The sequence below is a fragment of the Hirundo rustica genome, chromosome 1 (assembly GCF_015227805.2).
Source record: "Hirundo rustica isolate bHirRus1 chromosome 1, bHirRus1.pri.v3, whole genome shotgun sequence".
In the NCBI taxonomy this organism is placed as follows: Eukaryota; Metazoa; Chordata; class Aves; order Passeriformes; family Hirundinidae; genus Hirundo; species Hirundo rustica.
In genome coordinates, this window is record NC_053450.1 from 40,576,146 (window position 1) to 40,591,220 (window position 15,075).

At 35.9% G+C, this 15,075-nt stretch overlaps 1 protein-coding gene across 3 annotated transcripts in view; it reads left to right on the plus strand.

Annotated features, from left to right (window-relative positions):
• Positions 1 to 15,075, plus strand: part of RB1CC1 (RB1 inducible coiled-coil 1) — a 65,839-nt gene that overhangs the window by 34,601 nt on the left and 16,163 nt on the right. For all 3 annotated transcript variants that reach the window (XM_040059174.1, XM_040059179.1, XM_040059185.1), the window contains 7 exons: positions 1,270 to 1,454; positions 2,385 to 2,571; positions 2,653 to 2,734; positions 3,562 to 3,623; positions 4,611 to 4,714; positions 7,106 to 7,232; positions 12,291 to 14,206. In XM_040059174.1, the coding sequence (XP_039915108.1) occupies positions 1,270 to 1,454; positions 2,385 to 2,571; positions 2,653 to 2,734; positions 3,562 to 3,623; positions 4,611 to 4,714; positions 7,106 to 7,232; positions 12,291 to 14,206 (2,663 nt within the window). The remainder of the gene's footprint in view (positions 1 to 1,269; positions 1,455 to 2,384; positions 2,572 to 2,652; positions 2,735 to 3,561; positions 3,624 to 4,610; positions 4,715 to 7,105; positions 7,233 to 12,290; positions 14,207 to 15,075) is intronic.

Here is a 15,075-nt window from a genome sequence, read left to right on the forward strand (position 1 = left end):
ACTGATAATTAGGATTTTCCTTTAATGTCTTGTTTGCTGCTGAAAGTAAATGAAAGTTTATTTGGCAATACATGATGATGTTCAGATTTTCACCATCACCTTGGAGTTGAGATTCTGAAAAAAGGCATGAGTTTCTTACTCCTGTTTACACACTGATATATTATTAGTAGGAATAAATGAACAGTCTTGCCTCCCTATCTTGAGGGGAGTTAGCGGCCCCTTTTGAGGAGGGTGTGCTGGGCTGAGAGTTGTGTAGGACCATGCTCCCTGTTGCCTCTTTGGTCTAGTTTGTGAAGTTGGATACAACCAGTGCTTCTGGCAGCACTGTTTAAAAATGGAGCCTGTCTCTAGATAAATCTGGTGAGTAAATTTAGAAGCAAGTTTGTACGAAATCACAGTCTTGAGGTATTTATGTTGTAGGCCATTGCTAAACTCAAGTGAAATTTAGCATGATGGCTAAGCTAGTCTTCCCATCCCTATGCTGGGTTGCCCTATATTGTGAGTAGTGCTTTTAGCTATTTTTTCCTTCTTCATTTGGATGAACAGCGTATCTCAAGTTTGCAAATCCCATTTTGGAGTGAGAAGCCTAGCAGTCAGCTGGAAAGAGAATTTGTCACCTTATTTAAATGCTACTGTAAATTTAGAATTTGTACCTTTTTGAGACTTGGCAGAGACTTTAACTTTCAAATCTTCATCCTTGCCATTCATTTATTTTTATAAATTGTCTCTTCCTTTACTTATGATGTGCGTGTTGATTCTGCATGCAGATAAAATATGTAGCTCTTGATCTTGGCTCTTGGTAAGAATTAGTTTCATGTGTGAATTTCTTTATGCAAGGAATATAAATTCTTTAGCCCGCAGTAGTATTGAACATGCTCTGAGTGGATGTTAAATCTTGCAAATGCCAGATGTTAAGAAGATGGTTGCTAGCAGAAGTCAAAATGATGGTTGATCCCCTCCATCCTAGTAATTGTGTTTCTGCTTCATTAGGTTTTTTGGTCTTTGACTGGTGTTGGTTAGTTGTGTAAAGTTCTATTAGAGTTGTGTTGGTAACTATTTGGGAGTGAAACACCTAACAAGATTGATTTGGGCCAGACTACAGAATGCAAAGAAAGCAACTTTGACACTTGCTTTCTTCATGTATCATTTGGTTATACTTTGAAATGGTTACAGTAAGTTTGTTAAAATTCTTGTATTCTTAAAGATGTATCACTTTCATGCCTTTTTATTGTCACAAAGCTGGTGTAACAAATGTCTCTCTTCCTCTAGGGATTTTTGGCTAATCAGAAGAGAGCTGAGAACTTGAAAGATCCTTCTGTGCTGCCTGATTTGTGTTTGAGTCATGCAAATCAGCTGATGATTATGTTAACTAATCACAGAAAACTGTTAGATATTAAACAGAAATGTACCACTGCCAAACAGGAGCTTGCAAATAATCTGCAAGTCAGACTGAAGTAAGTTAGCTTTTCAACTTTATATTACTTCCACTTGCAGCAAGGCTGTCTAAGGAATGTGTGTCTTAAGGAAATTATTACTATGAGAACGTCAAGAGTGCATATCTTGTAGTGTCTCTGTTAGTATGTATTCCTAATTGCTCTCTGTTAGTATATATTCCTGATTGCTTAATGTTAACTTGTTTGTATTTATTATTTCACTTTTGCTTCACTTCTGTCAATTAAAGCAATTTTATATGTTTTTTATTACTTGTGAGATATACATTCACCTTAAATCTTCTCTGGTGAGGATGTTGCTGTCATGTTTCTCCTCAAGCATACCAGTTCATCATCTTCTCATTATCCTGTGGCTTGATTATATTGGTGTGTGTGCTTGAAATGTATCTATTGATTGTATGATTAAGGAAACTGACAATGTGGTTACAAGATGTGAGAATTTGTTACAGGGGCTGTTTGCTTGTAGTGCCTGAGTGCATTGTGTGAACTTCTCAAAGAGTGTTGTGTTCTTATTTCTTTGACAGCATTCCAAGCTTTAATACCTCTTGCTAAAGCTTTTCAATAAGTATTTTATAAAACTAGTCCTTTTTTTGCTCAGGATGTATCAGCTTTTTTTAATTCTAATGGAGAAAGTTGCATTATTACTACTCCTAGGGTTATTTATGCTAAGAACTTGTCAAAAACAATGTCTTAACTAAAATGGTGGTAGGTGTTGATTTTTGATCACTGATGTTGATATTCTATTGTGAGAAATTAATAGGAGACTGCTGGGTGACCACTGAATTCTGAATAGCGTGGTACTTTCAGTTAGCCTGTTGTTGTCCCATATGAAATGATGTCATTGTTCATTTCATCCAGGCATGTTGCTAATCTAATTTAAATGGGAAAAAATTGATAAGATGTGGTCTTCTGAAGTGTAATCGACTTTTGTAGGTGGTGTTGTTTTGTGATGCTGCATGCTGACCAAGATGGAGAGAAACTGCAAGCACTGCTTCGTCTTGTAACAGAGCTCCTGGAAAGGGTGAAAGTTGTAGAGGCTCTCAGCACAGTTCCTCAGATGTACTGTTTAGCTGTTGTTGAGGTTGTGAGGAGAAAAATGTTCATAAAACACTACAGGGAGGTAAGTAAGTAAAACTTTGAGACCGAACCTTTGTGTTAGCATAAAAATTAACAACTAACTACGTATTTTCCCCTTTCACAGTGGGCAGGTGCTTTAATAAAAGACGGGAAACACCTATATGAAGCTGAAAAGGCAAAAAGGGAATCTTTTGGTAAACTCTTTAGTAAGTATTTTCTTTTCTGTGAAGCTGAATTGTGTTAAAGTATATCTCTTGTCTTTGTAGTTAAAATAATTTTCATCATATTCTAATTTCAATACCTGAAAATTTTCTTTTACTTAAATAGGAAGTGCATGCTGGTCCTATTACCAAAAGAATATTTTTCTATTAATCAAATCAATTAACTGTTTCATATAGATTAACCAAAATAAGGTGAAAGTTGTGATTAATGGTTTCAAAAGATACGGTTTCTCATGATCACATTTGAATGTGGTTTGTGCTTAAACATGCCTTCTGAGCTTTATTGTTCTTTTAAATAACACTTCTTAAACTGTTACGGAATATTTGGCTATGGCTATGACTTCCTCTGTACTACTCCAGAAGAATCCAAGAACTAAGACTCATGTCTTTTAAAACTTTACCATAAGTTTTAAAAAAATAATTACAAAGATTCTGCTAAAAGAATTTTGATTACTTTTTCTGCAAAGTCTGCAGCTTATGTTCTGAATGGACAGCTAAAATAAGAAAACTGAGTGAAAGTTTATCAATTTTTTTGGAAAGGAACTGAGGAAGATTACAGTGAAAATTTGGAAAATAAGTTGAGGCTTTTGCCTGTGTGAACATTAAGCAAAAAGAGGCTTCTGTGCAGGAAGTTCTGCTTGAATGGTGGGTTTTCCTGATGTTCTGTGGTCATTTGTAATTTTATGTAGTCATAAGTAGTAATGCTTCCAAATATAGTTCATCTATTAAACTGCAGTAACTTCTGTTGACTTCTTTTGAGATGTTGGATTTCTTCCTTTAAATAGATTGATTGTTTGGATTTTTTTCTTCAGGGAAGTCTTTTCTAAGGAATCGTTTGTTTAGAGGACTTGACTCCTGGCCTCCATCCTTTTGTGTATGTACTCATATCTTTGGGCTTATTTAATCTCTATATAGTTTCATAAATTAAAAACCTGGGCTTAATTAATTGGAGCTATATATCTTTTGCATTGCTGTGACACAGGTGAAAAAGCTGGGAGCTGGTGTTCTATGCCATTTCAAGTGACCTGTATTAACATTGGTTTGTAACTTGCAGATCAGTGGGAGAGGAAATGTGAACTCTCCTTTTTAGCAGTCCTTTTTTAGTCTGTGGTATTGAAAAAAAATTACTCCTAACGGTCAGAAAAAAAAAATCCAGGAGGAATAATTTGATCATCTAATTGTCTTGTGAATAATAGAGCAATAAAATTAATTGGATGGTAAAAACAAGTAAAAGGTTTCCATGTAATCACTGGATGAGTGGAAAAGCATTTTTGCCTCTTAATTGGCTGATAACATGAGGGCATTGTAATTAAGCATTGCCTGTTAGCTTTGATTTTATACAGTTTGGTTAACTGAACTAAGCTAACTCCCTGATTCTAATGTTGCCATCTCACTTTGCCTCTTTAACCTTTTCAGCTTCTCCTTTTCAGCTTTTTTTTTTAATTTAAAGGCTACTTGGAAAATAAAATGCTACTCATGCCAATGTTTCAGATACTGAACTGAATTAATACTTGTACGTATAGCAGCACAGTGCCATCTCTTAGCCCTTAACTTCTAAATGCATCCATGTTTATGAAGCTTGGTAATAGGGAGGAAGTTGGACTAGATGCTCACTGTAGGTCCCTTCCCTGGAGTGCTCTGTTCTACTGCTGCTCAAGCACTAAGGATAGTTAATCATTACAACTGTAAGAGGTTTTTTTAGTGGTACAGGACCAGACATGGTTTCCTAAAAATGAAAAATCTTTTGAGTAAGAGATAATTTACTGCTAACTTTTCTGTGTTATTTATTAAGCTCTTTTTAATCCTTCTTTAGTAATCTGATACTTTACAGATATGTGTAAATTAATTATCTTCTTTACAGACACGAAAACCTCGCAGATTTGATAGTGAGCTTCCAGACATCTCGTTGAGTGACTTGCAGTTTTTGCAGTCTTTCTGTCCTTCAGAAGTACAGCCATTACTCAGGTAAGGCACCTTTTTACACTTTGTGTATTATGGAAATAGCTTTCTTGAGGATTCCACATCCCATCAGTTTTCCAGCCCCTTAGGTCATTTTCTGTGAAGAACAAACAAGGATATTTTCTGATCTGCAACCATTCTTACACAGTGATCTTCACTGACTTAATGCAGGTATATGTGTGCTCAAGCTCTGATGATTTGAACATATCTATTCAGTAGATCTATTCAGTATTGAGTAAAGGATTTTGAGTGTTCCTTTGATCTGCCTCAGAACTAAAAAGCAAAAAATATTGCCATCAGTTTTAAACTGAAATATACTCATAACTATGTTATATCAGATCAGAATGAGATTTGATTCTTTTTTCTTCTGCTCTTTCTTGTGTGGTATTCTGGAAGAAGTAAAATAAATGTCTTTAGCTCAGCATGAGATCTTAAGAGATCTCATATATTCAATTACTACTTTTTCTCCAATTTTATTAAACTGATTTTCTAAAAAGTGTTCTCTTAAGTGCCTCTGCTGTCTATGGAAATCCATCATTTTGAGTAGAAGCTCTATTTCTTTGTTTCTTATTTACCAACAGTGAGGTAGACATGCATATGTAGACAGGAAAGCTACTGGTGTGTCTCACAAGCAATTTACAGGATTAGTTCTTTATCTAGAACCTGGGAGATATCTTTGTGAAAAAGATGACTGTTAGTGTGAGCTTCCAAACTCAGAGCAGTCAAGGCGGAGGAATGCCAACCAAGGTAATGAGCCAGAAATTGGCAGTAGCAAGTGCTGTGTAAGGTTTTCCCTAGGAGATCTATGAGTATGACCACAGTCAGATGTTTTATGTATCATCCTCCTCCTCCAAAAAGAGATCTGCTGTTAGAGATTTGAGATTTGCTGTGATTCCTCTGTTTTGGTTTTTTGTTGTTTTTTGTTGGGCCAGAGTCCCACGAAGTTGGGATTACATTTACAAAGATAAATGCAAGAGTAGGATGCTTAACTGCCATCTGTCAGGTTCACCAACAATGTCAGCCTAATACCTGTTACTGGTGAATAAGGCAGGAGGTGAATTCAATGCTTTCTTTCACCTGTATTTTGGACTGGCATTCTTTTTGATTCAGAATTCCTGACTATCCTGACTTGGTGGAGTTAATAAGTGTAGTGAGCTTAGCTTGACAGTGGATTTGCTGTAGGTCATTTTCTAACTGATGTACCCTTTTAATTTCTTTTATTCTGCTCCTTGGCTTGTTCCTCATCAGTTTTGTGGGGAAGAAAGTGCAACTATGGGATTTTATTCCTAGTATTTGCCTGATTTTTTAATTTGTGAGAATTTTACAACCTTCCTGGAAGTTTATACTGAGTTCAGGAAGGATTTTGCCCTGCTGTTGTCAGAAAACCAGTACTGACTTAAGAAGTTTTAATTTGTTTGAATTGTAGTGATGTAGCTTTCCACTTGATGGCAACAGAGGTGGGATTATGTCACTCCTCCTGGTTTCTGGGCTCAGGGTTGCATTTGGTGAAAAATACAGAGGATAGTGGTGAACTTGCAACTCAAGTGGGCAAAAGCTGTCGCACACGTTGGGTAGATGCTGATCTTCAGAAGAAATTTGATAGAAGTAATTTCTTTGGTGCTTTCATTTAGCATGTAGAGAGCAAGCAATAAGAAAACTGAGACCCAGCACAAAGTCCTTTTCTATCAGCACTGAGTGTCTCAGCTACATAATTGAAATGATGTTTTGATTTGCTTACGGTGCTTCAGCCTTCTGAAATTATGGGTTTTGAGCAATTATTGAAATCTTAATTCTGCAAAAATATACTTGATGCCACTTGCCCTATATATTGAATAGAGAATGCAGAATACATTGAAGTGTAATCTGCTTTTACTATATTGTTAGTCTAAATGAACTCTTGCTTCATGTTTTCTGCTTATCTTGCTACACTTGAAATGTGATCATGACATATGAATCAGTTGTTTAATTTAGGTTACCTGTCATGAAAAGAAAATAATAGAGAATTAATTGCCTTTTCGAAGGAAAAGCTGGATTGGAGAGAATCCAACTGGAGACAAAATACAGTCATTGCAAACACAAGCGCTTCAATTAGAGATTCAGTCACTCCTGTTACTGTCATTGGAACTCTAGGGACTACTGGCAAATGCTTTCCTTGAGACAAAAGACTCATCACTGTGTTTATTGTTATGGACTCCTTAAAGAAGTGCCCAAGCTTTTAAACAAAAATACCAGGGAGTCTTAGTAGCCTTTTTTCGATATAATATAGATGAAATTAAGAAAGTACAGGCCTTACACAGAGGGAAGCTTAGTGTTGTTGAAATGTACACTTAATAATTTAATAGATTGGAGTATGAAACTAACAGTGTGGAAAAAAAGTAATCCTGTACTGTTTTTAAGGGTTCCCATACTTTGTGACTTTGAACCTCTTCACCAGCATGTTCGTGCTCTACATAACCTGGTCAAGGCAGCACAGAGTTTGGATGAAATGTCACAAACCATTACAGACCTGCTGAATGAACAAAAGGTATTTTTGCTTTTCTTTCTCAATCAAAAAGAGAATATTATATTTAAAACAATAGAATATTTTCATACTATTGTTTTATCAAACACTTTAGAATGCATTTTTTTCCTGATGTAAAGATTAACTGCATAAGTTTCCTTTCTAATCATGAACTAGTAAATGTTCTGAGAGTATTTAACAGATGTTTGTATTCCACAGAAGTTGTAGAAGTAGAATTGCATTATTTATATTCTTATTTTCTCTCATTTTCAAATCTTCTGCCTTCATTACTTTAGTTTGTATTTAGTGAACTTGTTACTTCTCCAGATTTCTGCATCGTTTCTTAGGTCCTTTTGGCACAAGCAGTTAAGGAGATTTTAAGGCTTTGGTTGGCTGTTGTACAGTCGTTTTCTTTGAGTACAGAAGGAACAGATGGTAAAAAGATTTCTTCCTAGTTTCACTATGCCTGTCAAAAAGATTCCTTCCCATAGAAACTGTGTTTCTGCCAATCACTTTTGCTTCTGTGCATGCAGCTTCTAACTTTCATAATACCCCCAACAGATTCCTTTTATCTTCTGACTGTGGCTTCTCAGGGAAACGCTGTGTGAATTTAGCAAAGCTTAAGATTTTTTGTGAAGTTGACTGCTTCAAACTGGGTGTTTTTTGCTGTAGAAAATCAGTAGGTTTTTCCAGGGGGTGTGTTATTGTCTGCAGTGTAAATTGTTGTATGCACTTGGCTGACTGGAAGCATCTTATATAACAGATAAGGCTATGGGCATGTTTAATTTTGAATAGCAATTTCCTACTTAAACTGAGTGACATCAAGTTCTCTTTTTATTTCTCTGGGATTTGGACAGGGGGTTTATTGGAAATCTTTTATTTGTGTGAAATAGGAAATCTGGGCTGCTCTTTGTTCTGTAATATAGAAAAGGTGTGTCAATTTCCCAGCTATTTTCTCTCTTTATGAAGATTGTTTTTCAAATGAACAACCATTAAGAATGAAAATATTAGAGCCTGAACACTCTAACAGTCATTGAAATTGCTGGAAGTGAAACTCTGTGAAATCTTGGCATTTTCTGAACGAGCTCTTACAACAGACCTTGCTCTCCAACGTAGAAGTTCACTCCTAATGTGGTGCATCCTGAAATTTATCTCGTAAGAAACCAGGATGTTACCAGACAGTTGTTCTGATAAATAAATTGTTTTGATAAATTAAATTTTTCAGTAATGCTTGCAGTGTCAAAAGACTGAAATTTAGGTTTTTAATTCAAAATATGCATACTAACAGCAGAAAGATAAACAAGAAATATGCCTGAATTTTTGATGCCTTTGTAGTTTCTCCTTCTTTGTTCAGACATGCTTATCTGAAAATTTTCTATCAATATTTGTCTGTACAGAAAAAGATGCTTGCCGAATCGGGAAAATACTCTTTTCTTTGACTTTGGTTTGATTAATTTGGATTCTTCACTCACACAGAAATGTCAGGTGCTTAGACAGATTTGGATAATTGTCTCTTTCCTTAGAGTAAATTGCATTGCACAGTCAGAGCTGGGCCATTCATGATGTCATCTTGAAAATGCCCATCTCTGTATGTTGTTTCAGTGATTCATTTGAACTGTTTTTGGAATTGAAGCAAACAGATTTGTCACAGATTTTTTTCTTTTGAAAGGCAGCATTCTTACTACTACTTGATGCAAGACACAAGGTCTTTTCTCTGTGTCGCTTTGCTCTGCAGATAATATAGAAATGTTGTTTTAAACTATATTACCTTTGCCTGTGTAGAACTACTGAAGTCATTTTTAAAGTGCTCCTTTTTATATCTTCAGTATTGCTGGGGATTCGCAGTAAATAATTAGAAGGATGAATAGACATTTAATAATTGTCCGAGGATGCCTACATCTTCATGCATCCACTTGTTCTGGTGGTGGACTGTCCCAGCTTGGTGCAGAGTTGGTAATAACTGTGCAGGTGTTGAGTGTTGCCCATATTATTACTCTTGTACTCTTCAAGGAGACACATTGGACCCCAGTTTGCCCCTTTCCATACTTAATGGCAGCATAAGCCTGGTTCTTCAAATTTGGCTGGGATTGTTTCCCTGGATTGTTGGTAGTGCAGCAGCTGAATTCTGTCTGGGTCAAGTGGAAGTTCATCCTGCTGCATTAGCCGCAGCAACTGTCTTTTAATAGTTGCTTTAAGTAGGAGGGGAAGTTGTGACTGCAAACAAGTGAGCAAAAAGCAAGTCAGAAGAGATTGAATACCTTACTGGAGCTGTTGAGAATATTTCTTTTTAAGATTTTCTATAACTCTTACTATTTCAGCTTTCAAATTCATAGAACATTAATGATGATTTTTTACTTTAGTATTACATCAGAGTAGTTAAAGGACTTTTTTGTGGATATTTGTTTAATTTATTAGTACTTTGAAATCTGTTTGCATTTTTAATACCTTCTGCTTATTCTTTGTAACTTAATAGCCTCACATCAAAGATGTTGCTGTGCCCTCTTATTTCCGTAATACAAAGTTTAAGCAGATCGACAGTTGGGTTAAAGATGTCCAGGAAAAGCTAAGATGCTGGTAGGTAAGATGATTATGGTATCTTCTCAACAGTTAGTAGGTAATTAACATATGTGATCCTTTGGTATTAAAATTTCTTGTTACAAGAGAAGCTGGCTTTTCAAATCAGATCATAAATCTGCTGTTTCTTCTAACTGAGTTTGGAATTGAAACACTGCTTGTAGTCTTTCTGAGAATTGCACCATTCCCTGCCTATTGTTTTTTGTAGGAACATAATTAGAGCAAGGCACGTAATCCTGCAGTTCCTGAGATCTTGGAAATTAATTCTTCTTTTCTGTCTCTATTTTCTTATTGTTTGCTCTTGACTCCTCTTTCTTTGTCATTGCAACAATTAGTGTATGACACGTGCATACGTTGCTGCCTGTAGATTCTAAACAGACTACATGGCAGGCACAGGCTTCTCAGTAGACAAAGCTTTTGTGTAGTTGTAGCCATTCAAAATGTGAGGTTTAACTCTTCTCTAAGCAGTAATCTGGTGTTCTCATTAGACACCCAGCACACAGCAGCCACTGCTGAGGCATGGAGTGTGTTACAGCCTCAAGTCATGAAGAAACTGAGTTCATTATTGTTCCACAGAGTGACTTTTTTTTTTTTTCTTCTTTATGCTGTATGCATACTCTTTACCTTCTAGGATGATTCTGCAGGCTTACCAAAAGTAAATGCTATCAGTCATTTGCGTGTGGATTTCTGTAGGACTTTCCCATATTCAGAGGCTTTGAAGTGCTTTTTTTAGTGTGTGCTTCATATCTGTGATGCTAGTTATTGTTAATCCCCTGGTTTATTAATGGTAGATATTTGTCACTTAAAGCATGCTTTGAACCCAGGCATGTATCAGCATACACAGTCCCTTCAATATCTGTTTTTGTAAGTTTTCTTAGATAAAAAACAAGCTGAAATTAAATCCGGGGAAATGCTTAAGCCTGGGCTAATAGGATCATTTAAATAGAAGCATTTCCTTTTTTTTTTTTTTTTCTCATGTCCTGTTCACTTTTCATAAATACAATATTCTCTATGCAATGACCACAAGGTGTTTTTTTTCCAATGTATTTAAAAATATTCATGTGATTTAGATTCCTAAAGATGCAAAAGCTAAGGGAGCTGAGGGGAAAATGCAGCTCTGCTAATAAATGGGCATTGAAACTGGAAATAGATTCTTCTTAAATCATAACTGAGAATTGTTAAACATGCTACATCTCCGTTAAGAGAACATTTACTTGGTACAGAGGATGATAGGGTACCTTTTTGAGTAACAATCATTTGTACAAGATCAAGAAAGCAAAAACCAGCTATTTATACGGCAGCAGATAAATGTCTGCCACGTCTGGTATTTTTGGAGTTCTCTTGGTGAGCATTTATTGCCAAGCTCCACCAACTGTTGCCAGTCAAGTAGCTGAATTCAATGGATGGCAGAAGTTTCTCCAATAATAGCTAGTGTAGTAAAGAACACCAGACACACATTTTAGGTGCGTTGAGGAGTGTGGATGGTTTGGGAAGGAGGCATGAGCAGGATCACAGAATTATCAGCTGGAGGCGGTGTTGGCTTTTTGAAGAAGAGCACCACAAGCATTTCCAGTACTTTGAGACTGAACATCTTATCAGAATTTTCTACTGGAAAAATTCCCATGAGTTTTCCTTCAGGAACTATTTCTTTTCAAAGTGGTCACGTTTCTTAGATGAATAAAATCGAACAAGTTCTTAGTGATGAGGGATGGAAGAGCAAGGTAATGGTTGAGCTATGATGTTACAGAGAAAACATCTGGGATCTTTCAGAGCACTGATACATTCAGAAACTTTGCATCTCTTCCAGTTTGTGATCCTGATGATTCTGTGCAAACCCCTTCATTCTGTGTGTCATAGCTACTTGCCTTATGTATTTTAACTGTGTGTGTTTCACTCTAATTTTCCAAGGAAAAATTGGTTTGCTATGCATCCTGTTACAAATTTTTTCAGGAATGCGTCCTTGGTGGGTATTGAAGATATACATTACTTTTTGTCTTATAGTGGAATGTGTTGTGTACTTGCTGAAGTTTAACATTTATATTTTTGTCTTAAGAATCTACAGATGTATCATTGCCATTAGGGCTTCCATTTTCCCTGTTGTGTATGTTAATAGCATAAGGTATTAAGGAGTTTTTAATAAAGTATTTGCAATAATAGAATAAAAATATTTTAGTAGCAAAATTATTAGGAAAACTGAAATAAGTAGTCTGTAAGAAACCGCCTATTTCTGACCGGTAAGATACAGTTGGGTATGTTCTACATAGGACTTTTGGCTAAGCGAGCATTTAGTATTTATGTGTTTAAAAATGATGCTTTTCTGAAACTTAATGGAAGATCTCCTTGACTTCCTGCAATTTTTATTTAAGTTTTAGTAGCATATATTTTGGATTGTTACAAATAAGGCTGATTTTTTAAAGTTCTTGTTTTGCCTGGTGATTTTGAATTAATTTTTAATATTAACAGTTCTTCTTATCAGTTTGTGTTTATTTCTTATTTCATAACTTACAGGCCTCCAATAGTCAAGCATCACCACAATCTGCTACCACACCAAGGATGGAAAGCACTACAGGAACTGCAATTGCTACCTCTTCAAGAACTCCTCCATCACTCAGTCTTCAGGGTCCCCTGTGTCCTCCCGTGTGTCCCCCAGCTCCATTAGAAGAATTGTCTCCAGACAGCATTGATGCTCACACGTTCGATTTTGAAACGATTGCCCATCCGAACTTGGAGCAGGCTCTTAAGCAAGGATCGTTAGACTTGGATTCATTAGCAGAGAGTCCAGAATCTGACTTTATGTCAGCAGTAAATGAATTTGTAATAGAAGAAAATCTAGTGTCTCCTAATGTAATAAGTGACCCACAAAGCCCAGAAATGATGGTGGAATCTCTTTATTCTTCAGTTATCAATGCAATAGACAGTAGACGTATGCAAGATACGAGTTCTTGTGTAAAGGATGTTTCAGGAGAAAACGCTTCTCTCAGTGTTTGTGTGGAGAAGTGTAGGGTTATTGCTCAAGACTCAAAGGTACATTTAAGAGGTATAAAAGAAGATCTTTGCCATTTCAAAACACTTGTACAAAGAGAACAGTGTGACTTTTCTAATTCTTTAAAATGTACTTCCTTAGAAATAGTAAATACAATTGAAAAGGTAAAACTTTCACTTGAAAAAGCACTAAATGATAAACATCAAAATGAATTACAGTCCTTGAAAAGTGAGTATGAAACTAAAATTAATAAATTATTGGAGGATGGTGAAGAAAATAAAAAGAAAATCAAAAAGTTAAAAGGTGACCTGTTAGGCCTTGAGGAAGTTCTTCAGAATAAGAATGATGAATTTGCAATAGTAAAGAATGAGAAAGAAGCTGTAGTTTGCCTTCAGAATGAAAAAGACCAGAAATTACTTGAATTGGAATGCCAAATGGAGACACAAAATTCTGAAATCAAGGAACTGAGGCAGTCACGTGAGATAGTACTTGAAGACTTGAAAAAGCTTCATGTTGAAAACAACGAGAAACTACAACTCCTGAGGGCAGAACTTGAGAGTTTAGAGCAAAGCCATTTAAAAGAACTGGAAAGCAACCTACAAGCCAGGCATTTACAGGAATTTGAGAAGGTCCTAGCTGAGCACAAGGACTGTTTGGATAAATTAAAAAAAGAGAACCAGCATAGACTTGAACAAATGCAGGAATCTCATGAAGTAGTTATGCAAGAGAAACAACACCAAGTAGAAGAGTTACAACTCAAGGTTTCAGATCTGTCTGATTTGAGGTGCAAGCTAGAAGTTGAACTTGCCTTGAAAGAGGCAGAAACTGATGAAATGAAGCTTCTTCTGGAAGAAAGCAGAAACCAGCAACAAGAGACCTTAAAGTCTCAGATTGACAAGGAAACTGAAAGCTTAAGAAAGGAGATAGATAAATTAAACAATAAAATACAAATCAGCAGTGATGAATATCAAGTGGGCTTATCAGAACTAAGGACTCTGATGACAATTGAGAAAGATCAGTGTATTTCAGAGCTAGTAAATAGATATGAAGAAGAATCAAATTTGCTTAGAACTGAATTAAATAAAGTAACTCTTCTTCATCAAAAAACTGCTGAGGCAGAAAAGAGACTTTCAGAGCAAATAAGAGAACTGCAAAGTAAGTTAGAGTTGGAAATGAGTGCCCTAGAGAAGGAAAAAACAGAAAAATTGTCTCTCTGTGAACAGCAGGAAAAATACGAAGCAATTATCCATAAGCTAAAGGAAGAGAAAGAACTGTTAGTATCTAACCAAGAACAAGACAGGCAGTTACTCATTCAGAAGCTCAATTGTGAAAAAGAGGATGCAGTGCAAACTGCTTGTAAAGAGTTTGAATTACAGAGGGAAGCTGCTGAAAAAGGGCTTTTGGAAAAAATACAACAACTTGAGATGCAAGTGAATCAGAGGTACTGTAAGAATTAAGTTACTGTGTTTTCCTAGTATTTTAATTGATATGGTATATTCATGACACACTGTGCAGTAACTAAATTTGTTGTAATTGTAGAAGTGTTTATGTGTACTGGTTTCTATATTCACATTTCAAATTGCTTCCATTTTATAGGTAGTGATGTTCCTATGTCTGTAGTTAATCTCTAGGATTGTAAAATATGCTATACAGGATTATTTCAAGCAGTAATGAAGGTTTTATATTGCAGTCATGTTGAAGGAGTGTTTCCACATGTGAGAGCATGCAGTGGCTGTGTTTTAGGCTAGCTCGATAACTTTCTTTATTGGCTAAGCGTACACCAGATTGGTGATGATGGTGGCATGAAACCTTGCGTGGGAATTTATACAGGATTGACTGAGAGCTGTCCCATGGCCACATGGACTTCCATTGACTTCTGCTGCCCCACTTCTGTATTTCAGGTCTTCAGTTTGAGTTTTCATAATGAAACACAAAGGTGCAGTATAATCTTAAAGAACACCCTAACATCACCATTTTACTGTGTTAATTTTGGAAGAGATTTTCCGTTTTAAAAATATATTTTTCCCTTGCCAAGAATGTGTAGAATTATTCTTTCTGACTTCTCGTATCTTATGAGTTTGTAATCCCTTCCAGCAGCCTAGATTATGTTGTTACAGAGTGGAAATAGTCAAATTTTTCAATGTGACTTAGGCTTAGCAACAGTACTGTTTTTTTAAATGCTAGCAGTTATCATTTATGTTCTTGGAGTGTGAATCAATGCAGCAGATCATCTTGTTAAAATATCTTCATAGAGGATTTTTTTTCCCAGGTATTAGGCTAAACCAAGTACGTGAAATCAGAAAAAATCAA